The 14,992-nt window shown below is 51.3% G+C and overlaps 1 protein-coding gene across 2 annotated transcripts in view; it reads right to left on the bottom strand.

Moving 5' to 3' along the window:
• The window catches only part of PPP1R16A (protein phosphatase 1 regulatory subunit 16A), a 50,648-nt gene that overhangs the window by 15,632 nt on the left and 20,024 nt on the right, over window positions 1–14,992 (bottom strand). For both annotated transcript variants that reach the window (XM_054984751.1, XM_054984752.1), the window contains exon 3: window positions 1,517–1,587. In XM_054984751.1, the coding sequence (XP_054840726.1) occupies window positions 1,517–1,587 (71 nt within the window). The remainder of the gene's footprint in view (window positions 1–1,516; window positions 1,588–14,992) is intronic.

Here is a 14,992-nt window from a genome sequence, read left to right as displayed (position 1 = left end):
TCAGTGCAGCAGCCCATTCGCCAACAGCCTTTGTCCCCATGCTGAGAGAAACTATGAGACCCATCAAATTCAACTGCCAAGAGGACCTCAGCCACCCTCTTCCGGAAAGTGAGTGTGCTGCGGCCCTTTAAGAGAGGCAGTCATTCCACTCCCTTAAGATCATGGCAGGCAGACTCCAGAGAACTGCTCCACAGGAACCAAGAGCTTCAAAGGAAAGCACCTCAAGCACCAGGCATTCAGTGCCCCATGAGGGCTCGGGGTCCTCTGCAGCCAGCCCACTCCAACTCTTCCGCTTGGCTCTTCCGGATTACAGTCTGGCTGCCCCTGGGGAACATGCCCCACTAAGCACTTGGTCAGAGGCAGAGCAAGCCCTGCAATCGGGCACCTGCCACGCTGCGCACCTGACCTCTGCCTGGGGGTGGCCTTTCGGACCCTCTCAGCTCTATGCAGCAACAGAGAAAGGGGAAGGATGTGGGGGAGAGGCGCAGAGATGTTCACGCCACATGGGATGCAAGAAACTGCAGAGCAGCTGGGGGGGGGTGCAGGCACTTGGGTGGGGGGGGAGGCCTTCAGTAGGGAAACTGTAGAAACTCCTGATGCCTGGGACCTTGGGAATGATCTGGCAGCCACCAAACTCCCTGCAGACTCTTATTTACATTCAGAAACCATCTGGGAGCATTGCAGAAGAGAGCAGGCTAGTAGCTTCCTTTACAGCAAGGAATCTAAGTGGTGTCATAGAATCATACTGTTGGAAGGGTCCTCCAGGGCCATCTAGTCCAACCCCTGCACAGTGCAGGAAAGTCACAGCTATCTCCCCCCCACACCCCCAGTGACCCCTGCTCCATGCCCAGAAGATGGCAAAACACTGTCAGGATCCCCGCTGAACTGGCCTGTCCCATGCAAGACATTCCTCTTGCCCGCTAGCAAGGAGCTAGCTGCCCAGAATGCTCTGGGGTCGATATATTGGAAGAAATTACGCTTTAGCACGTGTAGGCGTTTTGTCTTCCCCGTTCTGTGATGCTGCCCCTATTCTGTGCCCTCTATACCCTAAAAATCTCAGCTTTTTGGCTTGCTGGGTTTTTAAAAAAGAATTTATTATAGTTAGAAAAAATTTATGCTCTCTCTCCAGGAACCTGCCCAAGGCAGTTTACAAAATTTAAAAAATGATATATAAACAAAACATTAAAAGGTATTAATTAAAATCCAGCATTAAAGACCCAGTCCAGAATAAAAACAGAATGACTGGAAAAACAGGATAGCTTCTAGTCCTCGTGACGAGGTTGCCTCTTGATGCTAATCGCAGGCTCCACTCCCTTCTACAAGCTGTGCAGGTTTCAACTACGGGGGAAGGCGTGGAGTTACCTGGGCGCTGACTTGGGAAACGGGCTCTCAGCAGCAAGAAGAGACAGAACGCCTGGATGGAAAGGGCAACTCCGAGGTGCAGAGAAAGTGGGGTTGGGGACCACATAACAAGGACCGCCGCTGAAGCGTTGGGGAAAGCAAGCATTTGACTCACCTGGTGCAGCGCGGTGAGGCCATCTTCGTTGCACAAGTTGGGGCTGATGCCGCTCAGGAGGAACTGCCGGACTGTGGGAAGAAAGAACTTTTGAGAGATGGGGCCGGGGAATTTCAGTTGGATGCATGGTTTGGGACTCAAGGGTGCCGTGATGGGGAAGGAGACGGAGAGAGAATCAGTCTCCCAGGGATCTAGAAATGGGGCCTAACTCTGAAGCACAAAATCCTTGTTGCCTTCCCCGCCACTGCACACACCACCATAGCCATGGTCTGGACACAGCCTGATTGGCAGCCCCTCCATGTTGTCCACTTTCTCTCTCTCTCTCTCTCTCATGCCCCGCTGCCAAGCTCACGGCGGCAGCAGCATCCCAGAAGAGCTCTTGGGCAAACGTCCCGCTCTCCAGCCATTCCCTGGGATACGGGGTCTGCCAACGGCGCACCACGAGCACCACACAGCCAGGGAAAGCCAAAGGACCTGCCGGCCCCTTCCAGGGGCCACTTTTATTTTAAATATTTACACCCCACCTCTGCTCCAGGCGACTGGCATTCACCACCATCAGGTCAAAGCACCTCATAAGAAAACACAGCCACAGGAAGCCCAAACACCGCCACCTCCCCCCACCAACTGACAGTCCAGGTCCGACTCAGGGCAAGGCGCCATCCTGCAAAAGGCCTTCAGAAAAGAACCACCCAGGAGGCCACCCGAGAGGGGGCCTAACAAGCCGCAGCCCCACAGGCAACCCCACGGCACAGCCCCACGGAGTTGACGGAGGTGCAGCACACTTATTTTATTTTGCTTCACTTATACTCCACCTTTCTCCCCAATGGAGGACCCAAAGTGGCTTACATCATTCTCCCCACCTCCATTTTATCCTCACAACAACCCTGGGAGGTAGATTAGGCTAAGAACGTGTGACTAGCTCAAGGTCACCCCGCAGGCCTCCATGGCAGAGTAGGAATGGAACCTGGGGGGCCCAAGCCCTAGTTTGCCACTCTAGCCACTACACCACACAACCAGAAGGAGCCGAGAGATTGGGCCGCTGCAAGGAATGGTATTTCCCCGGGGGGGGGGGATGTCCCGGGGAAAGCAGATCTTGAAGTAAAGGAGGGCTCCTCTTCCCCACACTGCCCCTCCCATGCCGGGAGACACCACTGGTGCTGGAGGACACTAACAGGCCCAGTGCAGTGGAGGTTAAACCCACAAGCAGCCCATTTAGCGTCATCGCAATGGGCAGGAGGTTAACACCCTTGCAGGGTCCCGCTTCTTTTTAACCCAGCCGCAGGGACCCCGTGCAGAACCCCCGAGTATTGCCCATTTATAGCTGGATGGAAGAGCCGGATCTGCTGCCCCGGCTGTTAGCTGGAGTCCCAGGCTGGGGTGGAGACAGGCCATGGCAGGTTTTTAATTCAAACATCAGCTATAGAGGGGAGAGAGAAGCCAACAGTTTAATACACATTTAACCAGGAAATCAGGCAATCGAACTCCACATACAAAACTATCAGTTTGTACCTACAACAAAACCAGGGCAGCTCGCCAGGACTGAGTGAGCCAAGGGAGTGGAGAGCGAGATTCAGTCTGGGGGAGGGGGGCGAGCACAGGCACCTTCGCGCACGTTTACTTTACGGATTGCACACAGCAACAACCATGCCAACCTCTTCTGCAGGATCCGGCTTTTTGGAAGTCCCAATCCATTTATTTTTAACAGCATTTCTGTTATTCATTTTTTATTTAATTAATTTCAAATTTCTATTCCGCCCTCCCTGTGAGCAGGATCAGGGCGGATAACAACGTATTAAAATACAATAAAAATTCATCTACATTAAAACAGCAGTGTATTAATACACATTTAAAACAGGATGGTGGACAGCCTTCACAGGGAGGGTTAAGATTTTATACACCCCTCTTTTCAGGGTGGCAGAGGCCCAGCCTCAGTCATACACCTGGCGGAACAGCTCTGTCTTGCAGGCCCGGCGGAAGGATAGCAGGTCCTGCCGGGCCCTGATCTCAGCAGACAGAGTGTTCCACCAGGTGGGAGCCAGGACCAAAAAGGCCCTGGCTCTAGTCGAGGCTAGGCGGGCCTCCTTGGGGCCAGGAACCACCAACAGCTGTTTGTCCCCCGATCGGAGTGTCCTCCGGGGAATATATGGGGAGAGACGGTCCCGTAGATACGCTGGTCCCAGTCCGCACAGGGCCTTATAGGTCAATACCAGAACCTTGAATCTGTTCCGGTACTCCACTGGCAACCAATGCAGCTTGCGTAAGAACGGTGTTATATGTGCCTTATTTGGCGCTCTCATAATAACACGCACCGCTGCATATTGTACCAGCTGTAATCTCCGGGTCAGGCTCAAGGGCAGCCCCGCGTAGAGCGAGTTACAGTAATCTAGCCTAGAGATGACCGTTGCTTGGATCACTGGAGTTAAGTCACGGGTTGACAGGTAAGGGACAAGTTGCCTGGTCTGCCGCAGATGGAAAAAAGAGGACCTGGCAACCGCTGTGGCCTGTGCCTCCATTTGCAGGGAGGCATCCAAGATCACCCCCAGGCTCTTAACCCTCGGAACTGGCACAAACGGTGCCCCATGGAGGGCCGGGAGCCGAAGTCCCAAACCTAATCCCCCATGGCTCAAGTACAGGACCTCCATCATCATCGGGTTCAGTTTCAGCCGACTCCGCCTCAACCAACCAGTCACGGCTGCAAAAGCATGTTCCAGGACATCTGGGGCTGAGTCCGGCCGGCCATCCATCATCAGATACAGCTGGGTGTCATCTGCATATTGATGACACCCAAGTCTGAAACTTCACACCAACTGGGCGAGGGGGCGCATACAGATGTTAAACAATAGCTGAGATGCAAAGCTTAGAAACGCTCAAGTAGGAGTTGATGAAGAAAACTCCACAACGGAAAAGCCGGCAAACGCTGGCCTCTGTACCCTTCTGCCCCTCAGCCTTCCCCAATTGTTTAAAAGCCTGATTCTCCAAACAGCAACAGCAACCTGATTAAGCTCGTGCAATTTATTTTGTTCCCAGCACCTGCAATTCCAACAGGCAACCCACCCACCTGCCATCCTGGCCCTCTGCCGTCACAGTCACAGAGACAGAGACAGGGTGAGCACCAGGGCCGTGTCCACACTGCTGCAAGATGCTCTTATGTAACACTCCTCCCCCCCCACCACACCCCTCTTTAAAGAAAATCTCCCCCTCATGATCCAACTGAACAAGTCTCCTTGGGCCGTATCGACATCTGTTACGTTGTGTGCTGTCCCCTCCTTATTGCAATCAGACAAAAAAAAAAGTCCTACCAAAAAAAAAACCCCACTCCTCTAGCAAGTATACAACCGCCATCATTTGCCCTGGCTTTGCTCTACTATCACCTTAGCTGGGCTTGACATGGAAAACCATTTCAGATTCCCAGCACTTAAACTGAAGTCCATGCAAGTCACACAACCTATCCATCAATGGCATGAAAGCTCTGGGGCAGCCCAAGCGCTGGGCCAGAAGCGCTACTGACACGGAACTGCGACTCATCTCCCTCTCTGGCAGCACAACTCTGGAGACGAGGAAGAGAAAGAACTGCAGCAAGCAAGACAGTTATGTAGGCAAGGTTGTTAAGCACGCATTGTGTGTGTATACTCAGGAGTCAGGACACCCAACAGGACACGGAATTCAACCGCTGGGAGTGACTGAGCAGCCAGGCCCCCTCCTGCCCCGCCCCCTCGCACCATGCACTCTATTGCTATTGAAAGAGGAGTGATTTTGCCTGGAACGGAAGATGTACTTTGTGACCTCAACATGGCAACAACAGGATATCCATGCAAATTCCTTGGTTGGGTCTAGCAAAAATGAAAGCCAACTCAAAACTAGATTATAACACCACAATTCATATTTTGGTGACAAAAAAAATGAACCACCGTTTCCTCCTTTGAAGCGTTTCACATTATGTTTGCCACGGTGCAGCGCTGCGATCCCCAGCCGAGTCGCCCTGCACAGAAACCCTCAGGGGAGGGGGCCCTTCCAGGGACCCTTGGGAGGGAAACAAGGGCCCCCCGCGTGCAGGCCCTCCTCTCTTATGTCTCACGCCAGCAGAGGAACGGGCACAATTGAATACCTAGTGAGAACCACAACACACCCACCCGCTTTTCCACGTCACTGCACCCAAGCCGATACAGGGAGAACAAGTGGGGACCCCCAAGGCCGTCTTGCAGGAGCATCGACTGTCCCCTCCCCCGCCACGCCCTCTCCCTTCCATGGCCCCATAGCCTCGTGTCTGACAAGGGCAGCTCTGACTCTCCACTCTCGAAAGCTCATCCCTTGGAAATCTACAGCCCAACACAGCTACCCACCCAAAAGTCCCCCTTCCCTGCTTCCCTCCTCCTTTTCATCCATCTTTGTCTGCCCCCCCTAATCTTCACTTTTCTCCCCCCCCCGCAGCCTCTCTCCTATGGATCAGTTGCATGGTGCTGCCTGAGCTGGGCCCAGTTGCATGATGGGGAACCGGCACGGACTGGCTGGAGGCACTTCACTTTCCCCGGTATTCCCTTCCCAACACTATTTCCTCTTCCTCTATTCCTAGCAGCCTGGGATTTGTTTGATTGGATCAAAGTCAGCCAGAAAGCTTCCGTAGCAGAATGGTAATTTGAACCTGGGTCTCCCACATATTACTTTGAAACTCTAACCATTACACTGCACTGGCTGTAGTGAAGGAGGTGACGTTGAACAGTAGCAAGCAACTAGGCCTGGGTGTCATATCATGTGGTATCAAGTCGTCTTATGGTAGCTGCTGGGCCTTGCCCCAATGAATCCCTTCTCAAAGGCCAAAACAGCCCTGGAAAGGGCCCTGCTTCCTTCCTCTGCCTTTTACTGACAGAAACCTTGGCTTGAAGGCTGGCAATACTGTTGTGGTTGCCTAGCAATGGCCACTGAGTACATCTGGTTAAAGCTACAGGCGCTCCTTTTATTATTTTGTGTTTTTAAAAAATGGGGATTTTTTTAGATTTCAGCTTTTTCAGCAAACTTGGCTATTTTCCAGGTGTGTAGGAAGATCTGCCTTGACGGTTCATGACTCCAGTCTCCAAATGTAAGTATCCTCAGAGCAGGGCCCCTTGGCTATTAGTATATAAGATGGGGCAACATACAGCTGGAAGGGGCCCAAGGGGTCATCTCATCTAGTCCTAGATAGCTCATATGTCCTTGAAGATGACGGCAGAAAACTTCGCTAATCCCAGCCATACACTAAAAACAAACAAACACACTACTAGCAGGCTGTTTTCTCACCTTGTTCTCAGTCTGAGCTCACCTGCGGAACAGGCTTTGGCACGCGCTCGTAGTGATGCAGGTGTTCTCTGCACCCCTCTGTTTCCCTTGAATTCACCTGCCGGGCTTTGAGCAGCAAGGAAGTACCAGTCCTTCCATTGTTGGTTCCTAAACTGCAACCACCATACTATTTATTCTTAGCTTCATTTATAATCCACCCCTCTCAATAAGGCTCAAGTCAGATTACAAACATTGTAAGAACTATTCCGTCAATCAGCAAGAGAATTATAAAAAAATCTGAATCTCACAGCAAAGATTCCCAGTAAAACCGAACAATACAGTGGGGCTGGGCTGATTACAAGTATGGGATAAAACAATTCTGTGTAACAGCAAAGATTCATGAAACAAAATCATGGCTGGCATTGAAGAATTGGGGGGGGAACTACATATAAACAATTATGCAACATCCCTGATATAAACCAATCAATCAACAGAAATCAAACAGTGTAAATGCAATGAGCTGTGGACTATACTACTGGCTGTAGTACAAACTGTGTTTCTGTAAGTATAATAATAATAACATTCAATTTATATACTGCCCTTCAGGACAACTTAACACCCACTCAGAGCGGTTTACAAAGCGTGTCATTATTATCCCCACAACAAAACATCTTGTGAGGTTGGGTGGGGCTGAGAGAGCTCCAGAGAGCTGTGACTAGCCCAGGGTCACCCAGCTGGCTTCAAGCGGAGGAGTGGGGAATCTAACCCGGCTCTCCAGATTAGAGTCCTGCCGCTCTTAACCACTACACGAAACTGGCTCTCAGTATGATCCTAGTATGTTATTTAATGTGTCGTGTTAATACATAACTGTCTTAGCTCTGTTTTCAGATTTCTGAAACCCAACATTTATTGCTCTGTTTATTGGATGTCACAGCCTGCTGATTGTATTTCATTTTCACTGTGTAATCTGCCTCCACTCTCAGTGAGAAAGGCAGACTATAAATAACGTAATTAAACTAAATTAAATTACACGCTAGGCAGGCAGGGCTGGAACCTTCAGCAGCCTTTCCTCAAATGACAGGAGCTGCCACGGTGGAACATGGCAGGAGAGGCGGGTCCCGCAGGTGTGCCGTCCCATGCTATGAAGTGCTTTGTGGGTGACAGCCAGGACTTTGACCGGGTAACCAGGGAAGCATCTGCAGGAGGAGACTGAGGGGAAGAGTCCACATCGCGCCTGATAGTCCACCAGGCTGCATCTTTCTGTACCAGCTGTGATGTCTCGGTTGTCTTTTGCCAGAGCCGTTTAGAATGCACTGCAGCAGCCCCGCCTCAAGGTAGCCAAAGCATAGGCTCTTGTGGCCAGGTTAGCCAGATCAAGGTAGGGAGCCATCTTCCGAGCTAATGGGTCACTACTGGGAGGGCACACAGGAACACTGCTCCAGGGATCCAAACATCCCAGCAGGACCGACATGAGACAGGTTCTAGGAGAGCCTCTGAGACACGAACCGCTGGATCAAGGGCCATGTCCTGACGGAGGATGCTGGTCTCCGGCATTAAAGTAGAAGCAGCAGCACCCCCCTTGTCTCACTGCACTGGGAACCACCAGGGAATGGGGCCTGTGACCCCCTATTCAAGGGCCGGCTAAGCTGCAAATCTGAACAACAGACTTAAAGCAAGTCTCCCACTTTCGGCCTCAGTAAAACAGAATCTAAAAGTTCAGTTGCAGGAAGTGTGCCTGCTCCCCACCAAGGTGAGTGTGGCCAAACAACACCAGCTTCCGTATGCTCTGCAGAGAAGAGTCACAATCCGAGCCACCAGTTGATCTAACGTGGACAGAAGGGCTGCTGTCCTAAAGCCCAGTCCAGGGTGAAACCAAACACTCTTCCGCAAGGCAGGAGCCACTCCCAGCTGCTAGAAACTTGGCAGAAACCCTTGAAAGAGGCGGCACCAAGGGAATGCACCTGTGCCAACAGCACACCGGCCATGTCGATGCACCGAAAGCAGCCTGCCGACAGGAACTCAGTTTCTTCTTCCAGGCTCATTCTCAAGGGCATTCAGCAAGTGCCCAAGACCCAAAAGGGTCGAATGCGGAGGTGGGGGAGGGAGCCAACAGGGGCCTTAAAGCAATGACCGCAGGAAACTAACTGGTAGATTTGTTGCACATCTTTAGTCTAACATGTTTCAATCCTAGTATAAGCTTTTGTGAGCAATTTGGGCAACACCACAAGGCAAAGAAGGGTGACCACATCAGACGATGGGTTTGGAGGGGCTGCTATAGGTGGCAGAGCAAGGAGGCCAGCAACACACGGGCACTCTCCTGGCACAAGCCTCCACAGAATGAATGGCACACGAGCATGACCTAGATCCAGAGGAGTTAGCCGTGTTAGTCTGCAGTAGTAAAATAGCAAAGAGTCCAGCAACACCTTTAAGACTAACCAACTTTACTGTAGTATAAGTGTTCGAGAGCTGTGGTTCTCGGAAGCTTATGCTACAATAAAGTTGCATCTGACGAAGAGAGCTGTGGTTCTCAAAAGCTTATGCCATAATAAAGTTGCATCTGACGAAGAGAGCTGTGGTTCTCGAAAGCTTATGCCATAATAAAGTTGCATCTGACGAAGAGAGCTGTGGTTCTCGAAAGCTTATGCCATAATAAAGTTGCATCTGACGAAGAGAGCTGTGGTTCTCGAAAGCTTATGCCATAATAAAGTTGCATCTGACGAAGAGAGCTGTGGTTCTCGAAAGCTTATGCCATAATAAAGTTGCATCTGACAAAGAGAGCTGTGGTTCTCGAAAGCTTATGTTACAATAAAGTTTGTTAGTCTTAAAGGTGCTATAAGCATGACAGCAGGCGTGCATGTGACCAGTTGGGTTTACTAGGCAGGCATCGAGACTTCTTTAGCTGGCCCTTCTCTGGAAACTGTCCAGATGGGGTGGGCTAGTGAAGTGGCTAAGAGGCTGAGCAGGAAGCTGCCTGTGTGAATCTCACTGCCACCATGAATTCACCAGACAGCCGTGAGCAAGCCACTCTCTCAGCCCCTCCACCTTTCGCAATATAGCAACGGTAACACCAGCCGACGCCACTGGATGCTGCAAGGGTTTCAACAACACGCATGAGAAGCACCTGAAAACTACCAAAGCTTAAATATTAATCATTTGGAGATGTTCCCACTCATTAAGTGTTCTGGGATGGGGGAAGAATACTTATAAACTGTTTTTCTGGGTTCAGACAGCAAGTTTCGGATACAGAGGAGGGAATGGATTTCAGTATCTTCATGGGCCTATCAAAACATCATGACCTCAAATCTGACAATCAGGAAGTGGCCACCCTGTATGGACGCAATATTATGTACTGTTTAAAGGAAATATTCCATCACATGAAACTCCTTTGAGAACAGCTTAAAAATTGTCAGTAAATGATTTGTTTTACGCATCACCGTTTATATTGATCGCTGGTACAGTTCATTTTTATTGGAAGCGTCCCTGAGGGCGTGCTGGCCAAACGGCAAGACGCTGAGCACGGCTCATCCTCTGAAGTGGCACAGCAGCTCTGGGCGAGAAGCCTGTGAGTCGCCCGCCCTCCCTCTTGAGGGGATGAGCAACTGCAGATTAGATCTCCTTGGAGGTTCTGCGTTGGATTCGTGTTCCCTGTTCTTTCTGCAATTGTGCTTTCTACTGACCTGGCCTCCTGTCTATGATCCAACATGCATGATAATCACAGTTTGCTGCACTGCTTCCCTTCCTCTCCCCACAGGTAATCCTTGGCTAAGGCTGAGTGGTTCCTGTCAGTTGGCATTCAGGAAAAACTTGAATGCCACAGCCTTAAGGTCCCAGGACTGCTCAGGCAGGCAGGCAGGCAGCTAGTTGCCGCTCTGTGGGTCCTGGTTCTTCGCTTTCAGTTCCTTGGGGTGGCTCTCTCTGTTCCAGCTACACAGACCTGCAGCTGCCCTGCCCTCCTCCCACCCAGCTCGCCTCCTGCAGCATTCCAAGGGCAGGTATTATAAATAAGCCAGAACAGTACGTCCCTGCTAAGACGCCGTGTGTCCACTGTAAACTGATGTAGCACACCCACCTCGTGCTCCTCAAGTGTGCCCAACTGCTAGGGATGACCCTGTTTTGAACACAGCTTTTTTAAAAAACCAAACCAACCAAGTGCCACCGTCACCTTGCAGAGCTCCTCTGTCTGGATGTGACAGCAGGCAGGACACTTGCCCCGGATCGATCCAGCACTTGGTTATGGGCGAGATGGACAAAGCGCAGCCCTGCAGACGAGTCCCTGGATTCAACTGCTGACCGCTCTGCGCTCAGACACCCAGCCGCCAGGACCTGCAGTGACCAGCATCAGTCCCCTCCCTTCGTGGCGCAGCTTCTCTAACCTCTCCTGCAAAATCTGTGCAACATTAAACGCTGGAGAATCTCCACGTGTGACTCGCACTTAATTTTCACCTCCAGACCTGTCAGACAGTGACTATTCTTTCAGGATCCCTCATAAATCCAAGACTAAAATACTTATTTCTAATTGCTTTCGGCACAAAGAGTTTGCCCTTCCATGCTGCCCCAAGCCATCCCCTTCCTTAGAGGCTGCCTCGACATTCCAGGCGTTCTCTGAGCCCTAATCACAGTCGCCTGACCTGCAGTCCCTGCTGGGAAGCGGCAACGCAACGGCAACTTTTGCAAAATACCTGCCAGGATTATCAAGAATGGCCTTCTTCAGTGTGCTCTAGACAAAGAAGAGCCAGGCTACTGCCATGCTTGTGGGACGCTCCCTCCATATCCAGGATTAACACCTCACAAGAATTTCGACCCCTTGGTGGTTTCCGGTGGGTCGCCATGTCGGTCTGCAGTAAAAAAGCAGGATTTGAATCCAGTGGCTCAGTGGCTCCTTAAGAGATCAACAAGATCTTCAGGTTGTGAGCTTTCGAGAGTCACTCACAACTCTCTTCTTCAGATACCAGTAGAGACAGAGAAGAGGTTGCTTCCATGGTGGGGGAGCCTCTGAGAGAAGGGCCAAAAGGAGGCTGCGGTTTAAGCAGAAGGACTGCAAAGGACTTAAAGTCTGTTGCAGAAAAACAAAGACGAACAGAAAAATGACTAACAGGAATTACTTCAAACAAAAGCCACAGCCCAAAAGAAAGCTGCCCTGTGCCATTCCAGGAGCATGGGAGCCCTCCCGCCAAGCCCCCCTTTGTTTCTGTGCAGCTTGTACAGAGAAACACCCAAAGGCTGCAATGCACTGCATACATTTTATCCCACTGTTCCCTGAGTTTCAGGAAGACGCATTTGGCTTCTCCCTCCCCTTCTCTCTGTCTAAGATTCTTATCTCACTAGAGATGCTAATTTCTGCTCTAATCAAGCTGCATCGGACCTTTAGATCCCGATTCCCTGCTTTGCTTCACCCCACCAGCCAGCCTCCTGATTGGGATATAAAGGCTCATGGATCTCCTCCCTGTATCTGAAGAAGGAAGCTCTGACTCTCGAAAGCTTATACCCAGAAACTCTTGTTGGGCTCTAAAGTTCTGCAAGACTCCAATCTTGCTGTTCTACTGCAGACCAACACAGCTACCTACCTGAAACACACTCTCTCACACACACACTTTGCTCCTACGACCAGCCCTGTGAGGCAGTTTAGGCTAAACAAGTGTGATTGGGCTAAGGTAATCCTATGAGCTGCTTAACTGAGCCAGCTGTCTCCAAACCAAGCCCCCCCCCACCCCACCCACACAGGCTCTCGACGACAAGCCGGTGCATTAAAAAAAAAGCACAGCCACCATGCAGAAGCCCCTGAGACCGCTCTGAAGGGCTGGCAGTGCCGTGCAGCAGCCGTAACACCCATTACCCTGCTTTCCACAGGAGCCAAGCAGTTGCCTTGGAGGGCCAACAAACAGGGCATAAAGGCCAAGGCGCTCTCTCTCTGATGCTGCCTCTGAACAGGGAGGTTCCTTTCGGTCATCGTGGCTAGTAGCCACCGATGGACCCCCTCTCTCCTCCTCCATGCATTCTTCTAATCCAGTGATACTCGTACGCTACTGTGTGTGTTTGGCAAGGATGTTCCTTTTGGCCAGGGCAGAACCTGTTGTGACTTTTCCTCAAACCAGGCTGACGTTGGCGGAGAGACCCGTCAGTCCCCCAAGTCCCATCCCGCCCTGCAGCTAATGCCCAACTCAAGTAACATGACGGCCGCTGATGGAGCCTTCAGGGTGGTCCTGCACACATCCAGAGGCAGGGGAAGATCCGCTTGCACTCCAGCCTGGAGCGCGTGGCTCTGCGGGCAGCAAACGGCGCTCTCCAGGGCTAGGCAGCTGGCAGGGTTCCCCCACACCACACAGCGCTCTCCAGCCCAGCCTTTCGCAAGAAGCCGCACATCATTTTGAACCAATCCAGCTGTCTGACATCATTTCTGTTCTTAGCTCAGCTGACTTTGCACACAGGGACCTCATTTGCCATCAACGGTCCCGGAAGCTCCGGGCAAGCCCCTCTGCGGGCTACACATCCTCAGCGAGCTGCACAAGGCTACCCTCATGGGAGAGATGCTGAGCAGAGGGAGATTACAGACAGGGCTGTGCTGTGCACTCGAGGGACTGGAGCACGGCACACACTTGGCAGCAGCTGGCCACAGCGATGCGTGCCAATTCTGGGCTTTGCGGGGGGGGGGGGGCGCAAATCAGCACTCTGACTCTTCTGAAAACAAAACTGTCTATTTTATTTTATCCCACCCCTTCTCTAAAGGAGCTCTGGACGGTTTCCTAGTTTCTCCATCTATCCCACGCCCATTTTCTCTCAAAACCGTGTAGGAGAGAGAGAGAGAGAGAGAGAGAGACTGGGCCAAGGCCAAAGAGCTACGTGGCTGAGTGGGGATTTATGTGTATGTATGTATGTATGTATGTATGTATGTATGTATGTATGTATGTATGTATGTATGTATGTATGTATGTATGTATGTATTTATAGTCTGCCTTTCTCACTGAAACTCAAGGCAGATTACATAGTATAGGTCAATATGAACACTGGCTGGGACATTCAATTATCCATACAGTAGGATAGCAGAAATGTGAAAACAAGCAGAAATCCATTACAGAGCTGAAGAACAAAACAAAAAATGATATGGCAATAAAACAGCACGGAAGTATCCAGATGCAGAATATTTACAGCAACAGACAGTACGCAGTAGTATAGTCTACAGTCACCAATACATTTGGCAGATGAGGATCCGGGCAACGCAGGTCCAGTTCCTTGGTCTGCCATATACATGCAACCCCTTCCTCACCACTGACATGCAACACAGCCCTGGGTCTACAGTATACTTCCTGGGCTCAATTGCAGGTAACCCCACTGAGAAGAAGGCAGCAAATGGCAAACTGATCCCAGTAAACCCTCCACATGCAAACGGCCTTGGGTTCACAAGCAAGCAAGAGCACTCGCCATTTTATGAGTGCCCGTACAGGTCATGAGATGGGAGGAGCAGCGGCAAGCGGCCTGGCTTAGGCAAGCGGCAAACAAGCACAAAGATTAAGAAGGAACCCAAGCTGGCCTGAGGCCCGGAGCTCAAGGGGTGCCCTCCTTCCTCCAGATCCACCAGTGGGAGGGGGCATTCCTGCCCAAACGGGACCTATTTCCCCGTGGATTGTGCTTCATCAATCAGAGATCTCTTCCATCCCACAATCTGCAACCCTTCGCGGTGCCCAACACCTGCTGCCTGGCCTCGGCTGCCGCTTTGGACAGCATCGTTACCTCTCCTTTGAATACAGACCCAGGCTTCCAAGCAGCTCCTCCGGCTTCTACGGTGCTTCAGCACCAATAAGGCCCTTGAGAGCCAGTCCCACTTGACAGACCACTAATTGACAATCACATAATATTCTGCGGCTGGAGGGCACTCTCTTTTCCTCCCCTGACTGAACCAATGCAACAGGGGCTTAACAGATCGCTTTCCTAAACGGGCAGGAAAGGTCAGATCAGGAAGGGCAGCTCTTTTGTCCTTGCTGTTAAGGGAAAAAAAAACCCCAACCCTGTCCTCCAGACCCCACCACGGAAATACCGCAGCTGTGCCTGGTTCCATCCAGGATCAAAGATGCCTCTTCTTTCCCTCTTTATGGGAGGGGCTGCAGCCAGCGGTTGAACACGGGCTCTGCATTCAGAAAGTCTAATCCATGCCCTGGTGTCTCCATTTAAAGGGATCTCAGGTAGCAGGTGGGGGAGAAAGACTTTCTCTGTCCAAGAGAAGCTGCCTGTCAC

Source organism: Eublepharis macularius, chromosome 7 (genome assembly GCF_028583425.1).
Source record: "Eublepharis macularius isolate TG4126 chromosome 7, MPM_Emac_v1.0, whole genome shotgun sequence".
NCBI lineage: Eukaryota > Metazoa > Chordata > Lepidosauria > Squamata > Eublepharidae > Eublepharis > Eublepharis macularius.
This window is presented reverse-complemented; position numbering and strand designations above follow the sequence as displayed.